This window comes from Hippocampus zosterae, chromosome 8 (genome assembly GCF_025434085.1).
Source record: "Hippocampus zosterae strain Florida chromosome 8, ASM2543408v3, whole genome shotgun sequence".
In the NCBI taxonomy this organism is placed as follows: domain Eukaryota; kingdom Metazoa; phylum Chordata; class Actinopteri; order Syngnathiformes; family Syngnathidae; genus Hippocampus; species Hippocampus zosterae.
The window spans coordinates 11,651,160-11,665,357 of record NC_067458.1 but is presented as its reverse complement, the minus strand read 5'-3'; the positions used below and the strand labels follow the sequence as shown (position 1 = coordinate 11,665,357).

The 14,198-nt window shown below is 42.0% G+C and overlaps 2 protein-coding genes across 15 annotated transcripts in view; one reads left to right on the top strand and one right to left on the bottom strand.

The window, feature by feature from the left end:
• The window catches only part of LOC127606362 (profilin-2-like), a 437,001-nt gene extending 435,816 nt beyond the window's left edge, over positions 1–1,185 (bottom strand). Inside the window, exon 1 of the mRNA XM_052074661.1 lies at positions 1,173–1,185. The gene's annotated coding sequence lies outside the window, so the exon portion shown is untranslated. The remainder of the gene's footprint in view (positions 1–1,172) is intronic.
• LOC127606300 (ephrin type-B receptor 3-like) overlaps positions 1–14,198 on the top strand; it is a 55,723-nt gene that overhangs the window by 23,798 nt on the left and 17,727 nt on the right. For all 14 annotated transcript variants that reach the window (XM_052074509.1, XM_052074498.1, XM_052074500.1 and 11 more), the window contains exons 2-5: positions 4,496–4,560; positions 8,407–9,079; positions 11,839–11,994; positions 12,786–13,121. In XM_052074509.1, the coding sequence (XP_051930469.1) occupies positions 4,496–4,560; positions 8,407–9,079; positions 11,839–11,994; positions 12,786–13,121 (1,230 nt within the window). The remainder of the gene's footprint in view (positions 1–4,495; positions 4,561–8,406; positions 9,080–11,838; positions 11,995–12,785; positions 13,122–14,198) is intronic.

The following is a 14,198-nucleotide window of genomic DNA, read 5'->3' as shown; positions in this document are numbered from 1 at the left end:
TGGAGGGGTGGCGGGGGGCATTTGCAATGGGAGGCAAGTCTGTTCAGGAATTCCACTGAGGAATCACCTCCTTGGACCGTCTATGTCACAGCAACCAATTACCGTTCGTACGTGTGTGTGTGCACACGCGCGTGCGTGTATGTGTGGTGTGCTAAAGGGGAGGTTTTGCCCCCCCACTTCCACCCCCAAAAAAGGGGGGGGGGGGTCCAGGGGGTGGACTTCTCCTAATCACGGCTTTCTGGCCCCATACAAAAGCAAAAAGACTGCTTGAACAATTTCAATTTGAATAGCACCTCTTCTCCTGCTCTCTTTTTGCCCCTCCTCTTCCTCTTTCTGAGCCTCAACTCCTCTCTGGATGACAAAAGGCGAGCCAACAAAGATAGCGCACAAAGCAATCAGGCTAATAGCGCTAATAAGTTGAGCGAGGGGTCCTCACACTCCATGTTGACACATTTCACTGTTTCTGTGGCTAAACAGAGGCTCAAGTGTTTGGCAACCAGGCGCCACACTATTTTAATGGAGTGGCCACCCCATGCCAGGTTACCATGTGCTTGTCGTGTTTGACTGCAGAGCAACGTAACAAAAGCAATCTGGAGAAAAAAAAAAGGTCAGGGGAAGATAATTAAGCTATGGAGAAGGAGCCCTAAAGGGAAGGATTTCAGGGAGTCATTACGCGTTTGAAAGGACCTTAATGTGACTTTTTTTTCTTGCAATCTTCATGTTTTACTAATATGAAATGAGGATGAGCCACATTCTTGTGCACCTCAGAAAAAAAAAAAAAAACAAGCCAATGAGCAACATTCATGTAGTATCTTGGCTTCCAAGGATTATTTCTTTCCACCAAGTCCAAACATTTCAGAGGATTAGATTTGTGTTCATCAACCTGTTTGTTAGTTCACATGGAACTTCCTAGTTCATGGAGGACAACAAACGGATGGGCAATAATATTCAGATCTTGAGAGTGGAGTGTTCCATTGATGCCTACGTGACTTTACTAATTTGTTGTACCTGCAACTTTAATCCGAAGCAGAGACGTTCAAACGAAACCCCTCGCCTGTCCTCTTCTGAGACCATGAGAATTGTCTCCCTGAGTGATTGTCTTTCTATTCTTTACTAAGTTAGTGTCTTGTTTGAACAAACAAATATTTTGGAGGGCTTTGTAACTCTGAGTGCTGTGTGTGTCTGTGCGTTGAGTTTTTATCTGTGAACAAATGTGATGCGGCCATAGGGATGAATGCTTCAGTGCCCTTCCCTGTCATTAGCCGTGCCCTGTCATTACACGATTAGAGGATGAACGGGTGCTTTGCATGTACCTTACCTTTGTGTGTGCGTGTGCTTGCGTGCGTGTGTGCATGCATGTATGTGTACATTTCTTTATGATTGTTCCCATTTGTATTCTTTACATTTTAACCCTCCCACAATCGGTCCATGCAGTGAACCCAAATGCCACTGCCATGTTTGTTATGCTAATCCTAGATGCATTTGACCTCAGTATTAAATAATGATTTACTAAAGCATTCCCCAGATTGCTGAAACATAGATGTGCTAATTGAATAGGCTCTGTGAGCAGTCAGAGCTTGAAAAACATTCTCTTGCACGCAGTTAGATTTATCACACAAACACACCTCCACGACGAAAGTAAACAACAAGTGAAGAAGTTTAGGATGCCCTGTGTGCGCGTGTGTGTTTTACAGCCAACATGTTGCATGTTCATTCACCTCATTTAACTCACAGCGCTATATAAATCAGCATGTATTGTATTGTATTGTATTTACTGTGTTTGCTTTTCCATGTCCTCTTAGCTACAATCACTCCACGTCTCAGTTCACACATCCCAGAATTGGCTGAAATGGACTAGTTAATATAAGGAAGCGAAAAAAATAAAGCAAAGTGTGTTCAGTGGACAGGGCATGGTCTCATATTGACATGAGGCTCTTTTCCCCCTTAACCTGTCCTACTGGTTCTTTAACTCACCTACGAGAGGTACACTGATAGCATGGTTTTAGAACTCTTCTCTCACAGTTGGTGTGGTTTTGATGTAGTCATGAATATTGCTCATAATATACACATGAGGTTCTTCAGTCTGATTTATTATTCGAGCAAACACAGAAAGATAATATACACATTGACTGGTTGGGAGTGGCCAGGTTAGAGAGTCGTCATTGAGGGTTTTTGCTTTCCCCCATTGACTCAAAATTGGTGCTTCTCATTTCTCACAATACAGGGTTTTGCCTCAAACACACACACACACACACACACACACGCACACACACAATCCTGGATGCGAGCAAGCTCAGGCCCGGTGAGCTTCAACAATGCAGATGCATCGGGAAAGAGGGGATGGTGTGTGTGTGTGTGTGTGTGTGTGTGTGTGCGTGCGCGCGTGTGTGTGTGTGTTTGACGCCCCATATTCCTGAACGAACCAAACCACAGTCAAACTGCACAGGTGCATGCTTTGCATCTCCCTTTCATTTCCCCACCACTCATTCTTCCTCCCTCATTGTTTCTTCCTTTTCGTGTCTGTGTGTGCTGGTGTGTGTGAGTGTGTGTGAGGGTGCGTGTCATTCTCAGCCAGGTCAGCTATTATGATAAGCCTGGCGCATCGTACACATGTCTCATTCATAATAATAATAAAACACAGCAGTCAGCGGAGGTGCATCATTTCCACCACTTACTTACGACCTGTATACATATCAGTAACAGGCCTCAAATCAGCCATTGTCATATGATGAGTCATGGGAAATTCTGCAGCTAATATCCATTGACACACTTTGTGAGATGAAAACGCAAGTTTGCCCTTGTTTGGGACAAATGGTGCAGTTGTTCAAAGAGAGAACATCAACAAAAGCGAACGGCTTTTGTAATTTGTTTTTTCTAAAGAATTTTCTGCATCAGCATAGAAGCACAGAATGGTTGACAAAGCAAGCAGGCTTTGACTTTGTACAGCTGCGTGGATATTCTATTCACTTCAGCCCCCGGAGCCACTGCCACAGTGACAGTTGTCAGTGGCTTCACAGTTCCATTTGGCCTGAGGGGGGCCAAGCTCAAACAGATTTGATGTTCCACTTTGTCATAAACTTTGTTAACTCTTGTGCTCAGCAGTGTAACTGACACACATCCATGCCCGAAACGTTAACACAAAACACAGAGGGGCTGTAATTCACAAGGAATTCTCAGCTGCACGCACATGTAAATCCACACTCGTAATTCATGGCTTTGACTTGAATTATGTGAGTCACTTTCCTTGCTCTTCAAAGCCACAGCAGGCCAAGAACTAATTGGAAAGTATATTTGACAGCAGACAGAACATGCCTTCTCATTCTGCTGCACAAAATGGTTTGTTTGCACAGCAAAGTACATGATATGCATTTAATGCTTGAAACATACCACTTAATCAATCTTTGATATGAACCTAATTTGCATTTACTAGGTGCTTACTTGGCCTTAGCGCCACCCATTCATAGAAATCATCGAAGTAGTGTTTGTGTAATCCTGCTGAGTAAAGACCTTTGCTGGCATGCATAGAGTGCTGGCATTAACCCTATCAAACACATTTGGGGTAAACCCACACACTGTCCAAAAAATGTCATCAATATGAAATAAAGATAAGGTGTTTTATACTTCTGTCAATGACCGAAATTAGCACAAGCCGCACAACCAGCACCGCCATTGCATCGCTTTATGCTATCTTGTAGCACGGCACAGTGGTAGAACTAATCAGGGTGACTTTGTCCCGTACCTTGAGCTCCCTTCCTATTTCCCTGCTAGCACAATGCCGGCAGCATGCAAGAAGAAAAAGCGGTGAGAAAAGTGTGAGACAGGGAAAAGGAGGTTGAGAGTAGTAAAGAGGATTTGAAGCAGTGTGTGTTGCCCACCATATTGTGCTTGAGGAGCGTAGTGTTTATTTGCAAGTATGTAGTTTTGTCAGAACGTGAGACCAATTGAAGCGGTTTGACCTGTGTTACAGTCTAGAGCTGTTCCTTTGTGTCGCCCGACTTTTATCACCCTTTATTCAAGCCTTTTGTCGGCTTATATATCATTTCAAGTTTTACAACATGTTACTGTAAGTGCTTGTTTGACAGTGCCTTGTGGGAAGCAGAACCTTTTTCTTTTTGGTGCTACCCATAATTCTATCCCCCGCCCCCTTTTTGTGTGTGTGTGTGTGTGTACAAGCACATGTCTAATTAAGGCTCATTAGTTAAACAATAAGGTGCAATAACATGGTCCACATCACTTCACTGATCTACCACTGAGATCTCTGTGTGGAGATCTTCCGCTCAAGCTCACAAACACATACAGTGCTTCTTTGTCTAATGCGCAATACTTTTCCAAATATGCACTTTGAATCATTCATTCGTGTTATCTCCAGCGGATTTCAACACGGCAAATCTCTTTCAGTTTTATGACGATGGTTGTAAATCAAGTAAAATTTCTATTCATCTTAACCGTCATTGTTGTGCTTTCTCTGACCTGGATATTCTGCTTTCGTTTCTAGAGACACTGATGGACACTAAGTGGGCCACGACAGAATTAGCCTGGACCTCGCACCCTGAGACTGGGGTGAGTTTTTTGCAGAGATGGAAGGGGAGCAGGGGGTTCCTTTTCAGGAAGGAAAGAAATAAAGATACGCAAAATAGGGGTTCTGCTTCATACACGCCAACCTGGCAACCCAGTAAGCCTCATTTGTTCGTGTGAAGTGGCAAACTAACACCAAGAGCAATAGAACCTACTTATTACTTTAATCATTATTTTGTCAATGACGTTGACAAATACAGGATGGCAAAAATGCACTGTTTGCACCTCATGAAATGAATACACAACAACGAATACGTCTAATGTCATTCATCATTACAAAACCCACTGACAGGTACCGGTAATCTATCATCACGGCTTTTGTGAACATTTAAGTACAGCTAAGTCGCATAACTAGGGACAAGATGGCTTGGGACAACTGTCTGAACATTTTTTTTCGACTGTAATTGTTCGGTTCTTGCCCATCTACTTTCTATGTAATAAAAGGTCAAGTGATGTGCACTTCAAATGCATCTTCAATGCGCAGAAACATAAACACTAACGGCTGAAGGTAAAAGAAGAAGCTAAGCGGCGTGTTGTTAGCAGTGAATTGTGGAGACAAAAGAGTGTGGTGACGTTTTTGGATGATTGTTCTGATGAAACCAAGAAAAAGACGAGAGCAACACAGAAATGAAACTCGAAGATAAGAAAAACAAGATCCACAGAGTACTTTCATCTATCTAATGCATGCTCTGTGAAGCTGTTCGCTCGACAGTTTGGATCACCAGTTGCTGGTCAAGGACTGCCTTACAATTCTACATTGATAAGACAATAAAGCGATAGATGAGACACCATGGACACCGTAATCTAAGTTATTTAACCACAGACATTGAAATACAGAGTCCTACATAGTCCTTTTCTGGCATATAGTCTACCCATATTGTACTTTTCTGGTCATGAGCATGTCTCATATTTTATGTCTAATCTCAAACAGATATGCATGCAAAAGGTGTTAGGATGAATATGCCTGAATATACTTAACATGTGAGAATCTGTTACTCTGTCAAGTTTAAACTGTCTCTTGGCGTTGACCCATCGCATGCATTGAAATCTGCCACACACAAAGTACCAGTGACAGTTTGATTTTGTTTTCCCATGTGGTTTCCACAATGGGTTAATGAGGAGGCCAAGAAAGAGTCTTGACCTTTCCTCAACCATACTTCAAAGCCGACCAGCACTCCACCCAAAGCCTTTGTGTTGCTCTCTCACTGTGGCCCTTGTGCTCTGAAAGGTGGGGCCCCGATTCTTTTATATATTTTGTGTACATCCCAACACACAGACAGTGAACTTCCACCCCAGCTGTTCCAAGTCATCCACCCTTCTTTTACAGCTTTTTTTTTTCTTTTACAATAAGTGACCGACCCTCAATGGAGCAAGATTCCTTTCGCTGCCACAATCAAATGGCCCGAACCCCCACCATAGTCTTTTCCTCCTCTTAGCCGTCCATCTTCTTCTCACGTTTTCAGACCCCCCACTCCCCATCAGTGCTTCAACATGGGTGCAAAGGACCAATGACACTTAGCATACAAATTCAAAACACCTCCCGGAGCAACAGATGCTCCTTTTTAAATGACGGAGAGTCTCTAGAGAGCCTCCAGATTTCAAAACCACCATTACTAGTCTAGGAAATGTTTAATACCTGCTTAACACAACCACAGACATGTGTTTTAGAGGTACTAGTACAGTGGCTGAGATGACATGCTGAAATACTGAGACCAGGAAGAATTACAGAGAAACATTTAATCCGGAACTTGAAAAAAAGCCTCAAAATAGACTCACTCACAGACTTCACTACCCTATCCCAAGAGGCCCTCCTGGCTTGTTTGAGTCACGACGTCTCTATCTTGTTTTATAGAGTTGCACAAAACAACAACAAAAAGGCTACACCAAATTTCCTCTGCTCATTTTTGGCATTACACATCCAATAAAATCAGACGTGTATACGTATTCAGGGGATCCTTTGTTTATTGTGGAGTTTTGTTCCTATGGTGGCTACGTCAACCAAATTCTTCTGGAAGTTGAATCAGAAGATCTTTGTAAAGGCGTAATTGCCATGACACCACCGATTGGATAAATCTGCAAAATTTGATTAAATTCAATGTTGTAGCCAATGAGTGCTTGTGCTTAGTGTTTTTTTTTCATAATAAATGGCTACTGATTGTCATTTTGTTTGGGGGTTCCTGCTCCCTCCAGATGTGTTACACTTTAGATAAGGTAGGAAAATGCCTTCTAGAGTTTAAAAAAAAAGAATTGGGAAGAAGTATTTCATTTCATGATTCATGCGGGTGTAATTACGGAAACCGATTATCGGTGTACACATATTTTTGACTCAACTCTGTGATCACCAACCAAAATTGTACCCCAAAACAACTTTGCTGTGAGTGAAAGAGTGATATGTGACACAAAACTAAATCTCCATTGCCAATTCCTGCTTGTAGCCATCCGATTGACCTGGCAGGTGATTATGGCTTCGTTCTTCTGCAGTTTTTGCTTCTTGGCCGACCATAGTTTTAAACCCTGGGCCGAGCTATGCCCGCCGAGTCCCACTGAGTTTCTCGTATCATAGATGAATCGCCCTGTCCCCCTCCTATTTTAGCCTAACATGCTCAGCATTTAAAAGGAAATATTTAGTGAGTGGCGGTGTCTTAGTTGTAAATGTTCCGATGTGAACCTCTCTAGGCATGCACAATAAAGAATAAATAAATAAAATCCTTGCGTAAGCAAAAGGTCAAATGGTTGAATCTGATGCTTCAAAATAGAGCCATATTCTTCATCTGTCAGGATTAACGACTAAATCGTAACATTAACACAAAACATTTGAAGTTGCCTTTGTGGTTTCAGCGCGCAATGCAAATAAACGCCGGCTAAACTTACCAAATGAACACACGCTGTTGTGTGGAAAGCAGAGCAGGTCCCCCAGCACATACACCCACACAGACACACTACAGTCACAGGAATCGCCGTTTGAAGTGAGACCATTTAATTGCGGTGTCCTCATTCCCGACTGAAAATTGCATTCGATTACAGTGTCTCACACTAAAGCTTTTTACAGCCCGGTTTGCGCTCACTCATTTAATGAAGCTGGTAATCAAAGTTTAGGAATTTTGAATTCAGTTTTGTCCTTAGTAATTCACCCCTTGGGTTCTGCTGTAGCACTTGAGAGATGTAGAAAAATGAAACAAACAAGAGGCATGAACGTTAAGCAGCGCACTCTCTCGATCCTGTCAGGGGACGTCAAAATAACTGCATTTTATTTGAAGTGTAATTGGCTATGAAGTTATGTGTATGTTCCCTCCAATCAGGCAACTCTTTGTACTCAGTGTGTAGTGGTGACTGTGGGTTAAGAAAGTGTCAGGCCGCAGGTGGACAATTCATCCGTCATTTGCCAGTCCTTCATGGCATGATCGTTATTTTAACTGTGCTTCTGTAATGGCAATGTGAGTTCATCAGCACTATTTTAAGTAAAACAAATGTCATGAGGTTTCAAAAATAAGTTCCAATTTAGCAATGATGGAAGCGCGGCTAAAATCATGACGACAGTGTGAAGGACTGACGAGGGACGGATTGGGCCAGTCTCAAATAAAGAACGACTGGCAGAAGTCATGACGGACTTATAACTGACTGACTGGCGGACCGCTGACGAATGACAAACGCCGGACAAAATTTCCCATCTCTGCTAATGTTATGTTTTAATGGGCAAAAGTAAGACTTTAAGACTTGTAGTGTGTTGGTGAACTACACACTTTAGTGTTAGAAGTACAGTATTAACCCCCTTTTCCATTTGCCCTTGACAATGCAGTAACAGTAATCTTGTTTGCATTTCTTTCTTTCCAGTGGGAAGAGGTGAGTGGCTATGATGATGCCATGAATCCCATCCGGACGTACCAAGTATGTAATGTAAGAGAACTCAACCAGAATAACTGGCTACGCAGTGACTTTATCCCAAGGAAGGATGTGCTGCGTGTATATGTGGAGATGAAATTCACAGTCCGTGATTGCAACAGCATCCCAAACATCCCAGGCTCCTGCAAAGAGACGTTCAACCTCTTCTACTATGAGTCTGACTCGGACTCAGCCACAGCAACCAGTCCGTTCTGGATGGAAAACCCATATGTGAAAGTGGACACGATTGCCCCAGACACAAGCTTTTCCAAGCTTGATTCCGGACTGGTTAACACTAAAGTCAGAAGTTTTGGCCCCTTGTCCAAAGCCGGGTTCTACTTGGCCTTCCAGGACCTTGGGGCTTGCATGTCACTCATCTCCGTGAGGGTTTTTTATAAGAAGTGCTCCACCACCATTGCAAACTTTGCAGTCTTTCCAGAGACGGCAACTGGAGCCGAAGCAACGTCTTTGGTGATTGCACCTGGAACTTGTGTCCCCAACGCCTTGGAAGTGTCTGTGCCACTCAAATTGTACTGCAATGGAGATGGGGAATGGATGGTTCCTGTGGGTGCCTGCACCTGCTCGGCGGGTTTTGAACCAGCCATGAAGGACACGCAATGCCAAGGTGAATATTTACATCTGACGTGTAGTAATACAGATTTTCATACTGCTATTCCAGTTTAAAAGTGGGTTTAAACGTAACATAAGTCATTACTAAACATGACTCAATTTAAGTGTGATTAATGAAGAACACTGTTTGACATGGAAGCTCTTCTAGAAAAGCCTATTAAGCAGCAGATGTTTCCAAAATCAAAGTACTGGCTGATTTCTGACTCAAGGACTAATGTTTTTTATCCATCTATCGATCGATCATTCGATATATCTATCGATCGATCTATCTTTCAATATAGTTTGAATCTTGGTCACAAAGAACCGTATATGAATGGTGCAACATTAATCCAATGTCTGCAAGAGAGAATAATTCGCTTTAGATGACACTGTTAGCAAGTGTTTGCCCTTCTGACCTTGGTTCAACCAAGGCACCCGGTTGCTAAATAAATGGAAATGCAGGAGAGGCTGCCTATTTATGAAAGCAGGGAGGTCCCAGATGATAGTTTCAAGGCTGATGGAGAACACCGCGAGTTCACAGAGGTTGAGTGCAAGGTGAATTTAGCCAAGCAAGGTCTCGTCGGAAATGGAGTGCAGGTGACAGCGGGATAGGGAAGGATAAATGGAAAGTGTGTGTTGAGAGGTATGGGGGCGTAAAATTAGGCTCAGGTTGTGTAGGACAAATAAAGACAGCAGGATGAGATAAGGGGGGTGCTGGCAAAGTTATTGATGAGCAGAGGTGATGGAGACTTGCCTGTGTATGCACACTTGGCGCATTTTCAGCACAGCCACCTTGCTGTTAGGGTTCACAAGACTCCTTTTTTGCACATAAGCGCTTTTCTTGCTCCACATTGAACAATCACTCATCGCGCCTGAGGGACACTTGTACATTCTAATAAAATCCAATACATTCAACATTTTCTAACAATACTGCAGTTTTTTTAGACCTGCTAAACATTTAAAATGTGTTGCTGGGGTTGAAGGTTTTATTTTACTCTGTAATACTCTCCCCTTCTATGATATTTTCCCCTCCTGTGTTTCTCATCTAAAGGACAGTATCCCCTTTAGCGCCCCAATTTTTCTCCCGCTCACTCTCCACTAACAACCCTCCCCCCCACAAACCTCATTTCATTCTAATCTAAAGGCCATTTCTTTCATTAATACACCATCCGACTTACAGTAAGGACGTGTGCATTGCTATTAATCGATGAGCCTCTCCTTTCCCTTCCACTCATTTGCTTTGCCATTTCTTTTTTCTTTGCGCCACGCTTTCCAATTTAACCATTCATTTTAATCAGCTTCTTAAGCTCTATGTTCTGCATGAGAGGATAAGACACAGGAGAGTGAGGAGGAAGGGGGGGAACGCTTGCGGGATTAACATTCCCACTGCCTCCACATCTTCTCCTTCTCCCTCCCTTATTTTTTTTTCTACCCCCATCTCTTTCGCTCTCATTCTTCAGTTGGTTCCTTAGGGGAAAATGGATAAAAGGCAGAGTATGACCTCTTTACTCGCAAGAAGTGATTGATCAGCACTTTAAAACACGGGGAGAAAGCTTGATTTAATGGGGACGCTTCCTCAACCTCTTTAATTTGGCTAGCGTGTAAAATCCTAAACTTCTAACTGCCTTGAGTTGGGAAATTATTTTCCCAATATTGGGCTGAACTAAAATGAACCTGCATGGGCTCAGCCAACTGGTAGCCATGCAAGAAGCTGCCTGCTATATGTCAAGGTCATATTTATGTGTTTATCCAGCACTACTTCCTTTTAGCCAATGGTGTGGATAACTTTGATTAATGGTTGAAGAACAAACACACTCAGGACTAATGTACACGACTTAGCCAACTGTTGGCCATGTGCTAATATTGAGTTTTGGAGAAAAGGAACGCGGCAGCAGGAGCAATAAGTGGTCCGCTGCTATGACCTCCAACCTTTTAACAGGAAGCCCAAACCAAAATAAATCAAACTCAGAGGCCATGGTGAGAGGCAATTTTATGCAGCTGGATCCATGACAGTCACGAACAACAATGAGTTGCATTCATTTCTTCCTATATTACATATCTTAATGACGTGAACATGACTTGATCATCACATTTCCTCAAAGATACAGAGCCTTTTAGTCCCACTTCCAGTTTACCTGCATGTCTGTAATCTACAGTATAACTTGTTTTAAAGTTAGCTTTAAGCAACTACATAAGATACATCTATGATTGAATGTAGCAGCAATTAATCATCAATAAATAAATAAATAAATAAATAATAACACTTATTATTATGATTATGATTGTACATTTTTATGCACACATCAAATTAGTGCTCATATTGTGGTTCAAAGAGCCATGTGCTAAATTTGGTCGACTTAATTTGAAACTTGTACAAAAATTTGCACAAAATTCCTCATAATATGTGGGTTGGTTAGCCTTGAACTCACACCAATGCATGTTAAACAAATTCAAGATGAACCAATTACTGTAGATAAGAGGGGAGTCGTGCAATCTCAGACAGTGTTTCAAATGTAGGCTACATGATTGCAAAAGCATAGTTGTGGAATTGAATTGCGTTGTTAATCCTTTCAAAACGTTTTTATTCAAGGAAGATACATATTTCCAATTTGGAAATTATGACATATGTTTGACCAAATATGATTGTACATAATCCTGCAATATTTGACCAAATATGATTGTACATAATCCTACAATATTCGAATTCTTTTTCAGAGTCAGTGAATCAGGACTAGTCACACTTTTGTTTTCCATCTTCCTTCCTTTCCAATTTAGCTTGCAGCCCTGGCACATTCAAGTACAAACAAGGGGAAGGCTTCTGCTTGCCTTGTCCGGCAAACAGCCGTGCCAGTGCCGGAGCGGCAAGCGTTTGCTCCTGTCGAAACGGTTACCACCGCTCAGACACAGACACACCAGACTCTCCGTGCACAAGTAAGTGATGATTGCTTTTGCTTTCATATACACCTTTTAGTATATCCATCTGTCCTTTTCTGCACGTCTCCTGAAAACGGGCTTGACAAAGGGGATCCGGAGGTCAGAGTTGGCCTGACAGCTCAATTAATTTTAAAGTCATGGTCATAAGGCTACTACTTCCCTCATGGATTTTGGGCCATCAGTAAGCGTTATCACCACTCGGAACAGAGGTTTGTTCCCACCGGGGCACACAGAAGGCAAACACTTCTGCTTGTTTTCCCACTCTTATCTGAAACATTATCATCTGGGCCCAACTGCCATCAAAGAGAAGTCTGTCTATCGTCAGTGTTTTTATAGGCAATTTTTTATTAAACGCAAACATGTACACATAGGAACTGATGCATTCGCTGGAGACCTGAGAAGAATCTACATTTCCTGTCTGTTGCCGGTGTGAGGTGGTTAGTGGCATGGTGTATGGGAATGAGTGTTCCCCAGTGCAATGACAGAAAAGGTTCTGGTAATCGGATAAGAATTGCCAATAGATTCTCTCACTTACACTCCATCCCAAATTGCGCGTGTGCACACACGCGCACACACACACACACACGCACACACACACACACACACACACACACACATTGTGATTTAATAGGTTTTAAATAAAAGTGCAATGAAGCAGTCTGAACTTTTATTGTCTCGCACATGATTGCCTTGTCAAAAACGCAAATTTGGATACATCTATTTTGCATGGGGATTTAATTCAGACTCCTTCCCAACCCATTTTCCTCACACCGTGATGTCTGTTGCAGCTGTTCCCTCCGCCCCACGTAATGTCATCTCCATTGTGAATGAAACCTCGCTGGTCCTGGAATGGAGTGAGCCACGGGATCGGGGCGGCCGCGATGACACCTTCTACAACATCATCTGTAAGAAGTGCCTGCCTGAACGTGGAATGTGTTCCCGCTGCGATGACAACGTGGATATCTCACCACGCCACCTGGGTTTGACCCAGCGTCGAGTGGCGGTGCGCAATCTACAAGCCCATACCCAGTACAGCTTTGAGATTCAGGCAGTCAATGGAGTTTCCAACAAAAGCCCTTACACACCTCAGTTCTCTGCTGTGAATATCACCACTAATCAAGCCGGTAAGTGTAACTGCGCACTTCTGACGCCACATGATGTTCAACATTTTCCATCTAGATATAGGAATCACAAAGATGAATAAAAACAGAACATATAACAAATACCAGGTGGACAACTAATTTAAACATATCTGGGTGTCTAACCATTTTTCAATTGGAAAGAATTACAATGAATCAAACAATGTGTTTCAAGTAACATTCAAGTATATCCGCCATTTAATCTGTACAATTATAAATACATTATTCCAGCAGTTGAGTTTTCACAACACAAATTAAGTTGTTTGGCTTGTAGTGGCTGCCACTGTACAAGTGTGTTACTACGTAGTCTGTGGTGGCTTCAATCCGTTCGGGGTGAGCGTATCACGAAAGAAAAAAATTGAGGAAAAGGAAAGAAAATGTTACCCAAAATAGAAATTCTAAAAATTACCACGTTAAAAAGGGTTATATCGTATGTTAAATCCATGTTCTTGTAATACCTATACCACAGTATGAAATACAAAGTATATTGTTATATTGCACAGGTAGATCTATTACTAAACATAACTGAACCGGATCTGATCTCTTTCAAAATATTATTCGGAAAAATACTTTGTTCACCCACCCTATAGCTTTCTTTGTTCGACCACAACTCCAAGTAGCAATTAGAGTGTATTAAACACGTTGAACCTTCAATATTCTAGCAACCAACTGTTCCTAACCCACTGTTCCATCAGCCTACAGCAAAACCAGTAACTAGGTCAATGTAATCAGTATGCTTTTGTTTTGTTTGTGTTGCAGACAAGATTGCAGAAATATAAAATGCAATAAAATGCATTTAAACATAGTCATATTGAAAATCAAATGTTATTGTATATTTATTATTATTAGTAGTAGTAGTAGTCGTCGTCGTAGCAGCAGTAGAAATAGTATTAAATACAGCAATCTGGCTTGGTATACTTGAAGAAGTATTAAGAAATGGATGTTGTTCAGCTTTTCTCTGGCCTCTTAAAAGCTCAGTTTTGGATATATTTGGTCACTTTGCTAAATGTGCTCTTTCTGTAAACTCAGACAACAGAAATGATTATTTAATGACCCATACCC